The sequence below is a fragment of the Aptenodytes forsteri genome, unplaced genomic scaffold (genome assembly GCF_000699145.1).
Source record: "Aptenodytes forsteri isolate BGI_AS27 unplaced genomic scaffold, ASM69914v1 Scaffold404, whole genome shotgun sequence".
Taxonomy (NCBI): domain Eukaryota; kingdom Metazoa; phylum Chordata; class Aves; order Sphenisciformes; family Spheniscidae; genus Aptenodytes; species Aptenodytes forsteri.
This window is the reverse complement of record NW_008795629.1, coordinates 4,572,410-4,576,271: the sequence shown is the minus strand read 5'-3', so window position 1 is coordinate 4,576,271 and position 3,862 is coordinate 4,572,410. Positions and strand designations below refer to the sequence as shown.

General features: G+C 41.6%; 1 protein-coding gene across 1 annotated transcript in view; it reads right to left on the bottom strand.

Moving 5' to 3' along the window:
* ARMC9 (armadillo repeat containing 9) overlaps positions 1–3,782 on the bottom strand; it is a 71,645-nt gene extending 67,863 nt beyond the window's left edge. Inside the window, exons 1-3 of the mRNA XM_019472880.1 lie at positions 3,703–3,782; positions 1,001–1,126; positions 266–436 (exon numbers count right to left, since the gene is read on the bottom strand). Coding sequence (XP_019328425.1) covers positions 266–436; positions 1,001–1,126; positions 3,703–3,753 — 348 coding nt within the window. The 5' untranslated portion in view covers positions 3,754–3,782. The remainder of the gene's footprint in view (positions 1–265; positions 437–1,000; positions 1,127–3,702) is intronic.
* Between the last annotated feature and the right edge of the window lie 80 nt (positions 3,783–3,862).

Below are 3,862 nucleotides of genomic sequence, written 5' to 3'. Positions count from 1 at the left end.
TCCCTGCTCATTGCAGGGGGGTTGGACTAGATGACCTTTAAAAGTCCGTTCCAACCCAAACTATTCTATGATTCTAAATTCCATCTCTGTATTTCACAATACAAGGGGTCTTGTTCAACTAAAACACTAACTGCGGCCCAAAAACTGGATACACATTCTGGGAATTCTTCTTGCTAAACATCGCATCTTCATCCACACTAAAGACAAATAAATGAAGTAAAACAAACAAAAGCAATTTGAAGTTTAAACTGTGAACTAAACTTACAGGCTTTCCCATAGAATGTTTTAAGAGGTAGGTGGCAAAGTGGATGTGAAGATAGAACTCCAGCTTCTGAGCAACCGGTTCATTGTCCCGGACTGAAGATGAAATGTGCTCCTCCCAGAGCTGGAAGAAAACTTTCTGCTCACCATTTTCAAATGCTGTAAGCAGATCTTTCTGCAAAGGGGAAAAGCATTCAGTGAAAAACCACACACAGAGGAGCTACTTTTTTTCAACAGTAGGTTAGTGAATGAAGAATTCAAGTGCCATCTGAACACTTTGAATGAAAAGTTTTATCCAAAATCTCTCACCATTCAATGACCACCTAAATATCCTTTCTCCACCTGTCTTTAATATCTTTGAGAGCCTGAATCAACCATCAATACAAGAAGTAAAGCCCAAATTTTCAAGCATGTCAATCCAGTGACCCACCTTTACCATAAGGGAAAAATATATGCCTACAGTGTATGAAAATCAGTCTTATCAAAGTATGGTAAGCTAAAAACCTAAAATAGTGTGAACCAAAACTACTGTCTCAGGTTCAAAAGGACTGGAGTCCTGCAGAAAGAAACAAACTTGAAAGTTCCTGCACTGAAAGAAGACTGCTAGCAGACTTCTTCAAATAATCAAAAATCTGTTCAGACTGTTCAGATAATCTCATTGCTGTAATAATTCACACGGTGGTTAGTGGCCTTTAACTGTTTTTAGTATTATTCAAAGTAAGTATAAATGATGCATTACCTGAACAGGCAAAACTTTTGAATCTCTTGAGGAAACACCTGCTGGTTTAGGTAGTGTCTTCCCTTTTATTTTACATTCCTTTGTAAATACCTTCAGTGTTTCTTCAAATTCAGCAAAATCCAAATACTACAAGACAAAAACATATAGGAACAATATTTTTTTAGATTATGAATGCTTCAATGAGTGACCCATGAATTGCCAAAGTCCTTTAAAGTTTCTCTGTAGCAGGGTCCATAAATGCCAAAGACTGCACAGCAACAAACCAAGAGCTGGCACCTCATGTGGTAGGAAAATGCTGTCTCTCAACTAAATTTCCTCCTGCATCCTAGAGAATAGTACAGACAACCGAGCACATCCTCCCTGAAAGAATGATGCCCCTCGATTTAGCCCGTAATTTCATTCAACCAAAGAAGAAAAAGAACTAAAATCCATTAATGCTATACCTTGGTTGAAGAAACAAGTAAGTAACTTCCTTGCAAATAATGTTCTCGGAGGGCAGAATTCTTAAGCATGACTCTCATCTCCACAGCAGCAACCAGACTACTTGAATATTAAGCCAGGTCACTAGTCTGAAGCTGTGCAAGCCAAATTAATGAACAACTAATCAAGCACTGTTCTTCTGAGAAAGAGATAAACAGGCCTGCCTCTTCCTCCCACAATGTACAGTCACTATATTACACACAACTTCCCCGCCTCCCCCCATCTCAGGAGTCTTAGTTATTGGTTGCTGAGGCAAGACATCACATTTCATTTTGCAAACTTGATCTGGATGCCCAACATTGCCACAGAGAACAGGAATCATTTACTTTCTTCACTGTTAACATAAACAGTAGTATAATAGTGATTAAGTACTTAAACCTCTTTTTGGACTTGTTTTCTGAGATGCACAAAAAGACTTAAGTTGTGTATGATTTTGCCATTTGCCATTCCTGACTCTTTAGGCAGGAATTAACTGTCCAGGCTTTCAATAGACAGCCTGGTGAAAGCTGGGCACAGTGACAGCTGACTGCCGCTCCTGATCACCCCTCCGCAGCACCGGCATCTGTGGAACCCTGCAATAGGTTGGGTCACACAAGCACACAAGGCAGGGGGGTTAGGCTGTAGGTTTGGTGTTCACTTAGGGCCCTAAACTAGGCTACCAACACAGTGTCGATCAAAGGAATGAGGCAGTAACAAGCAGCAGAGATCACAGTTTGTGTTCTTGTTCCAAATCATAAATATCCCATTTTAGCCAATTTATCCAGAAGGCTGAAGCACAGACTACCAGAGAGGCACCCGCCCTTGAAAATTTGTCTCTCACTGTCTTTTTCACAGGACCATTTCACACTTCAGAATATCTTCTGATTACCTCTTATGGGCAATATGGGTAGAGGACTGCCTAGCTGGAAAATCCTGCTTAGGCATTAAACCATGGAGATCAGTGGTCTCGGGACTTCAGCCTGGACTTTGTCAGCTCTAGGGTTTTTATATGCCTCCATGATTTTATACACCCATGGAATGAGGTGGCAGCTAAGCAATGTTTTAAAGATCTCACCGTTATCACACGTTGGACCTTAGCCCCAAAGCTGTCTGTGGATCTAATCAACTTAACTGTTCCTTTAATGAAAGCCTCATTTGCAATGAACAACAGCTCATTCTAGAGTGATGTGATGTTTGACGGCTGGCATTTAACGGACATTAAGCCCTTTGAATCTACAGAGCATGACAGGAGTTAATAAGATTTCAGGGTGTAGCAAACACTTGGCCAGTTCAATAACTCCAGAATTTAGACCACAGTTACAACGCCTGGCTCTGAACACAAGCATTATGAAATTTTGCCTTGCTCATTTTAAAAAAAAAAAAAAAAAAAAGAAAGAAAACAAAAGGCAGTACAGAAGTAGTGACTGTCAGAGGGGCATACCAGCACACTGTTTAAGGAAAATGCGGTCAAAACTTGGCGTATGGAAGACATTCTGATGGGTTAGCTAAATGCAGCTTAGATAACCAGATAATCATTAGATAATCATTTTCTTCATGAGCAAATTCCTCCAGGAATTCCAAAGTGAGTTCTCCACCCCATGGTCTGTACTTACTCACTACTTTTGCCTAAGAGTTTAGAAGAAACAAGAGGTGGCTGCATTTCAACTGCAAAGCAATTGTGGTGTTAGCAGGACACCCATCCCAGAGGCAGCCTGCTGGTTTTTGCCTTCCCCTGCTGGTTTTTGCCTTCCCAGAAGCAAGCTGTAACCTATTCAAGATTTTGTCAGTCTGGCCCTTCCTATGAAGGATAATACTCTCCAGCCCGATGCGTGGGTCCGTCTCCTCTTTCCAGCTCTTCTGTTCAGCAGGCCTGGTGAAGGAATTGGTAAAGGATTTTTGGCACCCTTTTGGAAAGGGTGCTATCAGAGCAGAGGCCTGCAGTTACTTTCATGGAGGAACTAAAGCGCAACATGCTCTCATCCTACATCTCTCCCAAAGAAACCTCTCACCCCAACAATCATTTTGACTGAGACGGATGATATTCCCCCTTGATTATACATGCTGCCTTTACAGTAACAGAGGAAGCTGAGGTATCACACTGCTGTGTAGAAAACACTTGGCCAGTTCAATAACTCCAGAATTTAGACCACAGTTACAACGCCTGGCTCTGAACACAAGCATTATGAAATTTTGCCTTGCTCATTTTAACCAAAAAAAAAAAAAAAAAAAGAGAGAAAACCAACCTCTCTCACTAGTCCAAGTAACTCAGCTTCATAAGCTAGAACGTCACCCATCGTTAAGCGTTACTGCTCCGTGTCATCGTGGATAAACCTAGAAAATTGTGAAGGGGGGTGTTAGCAGACAGCACAGCGGTTCACACAGCCCCGCCGCAGCCCAGCCACG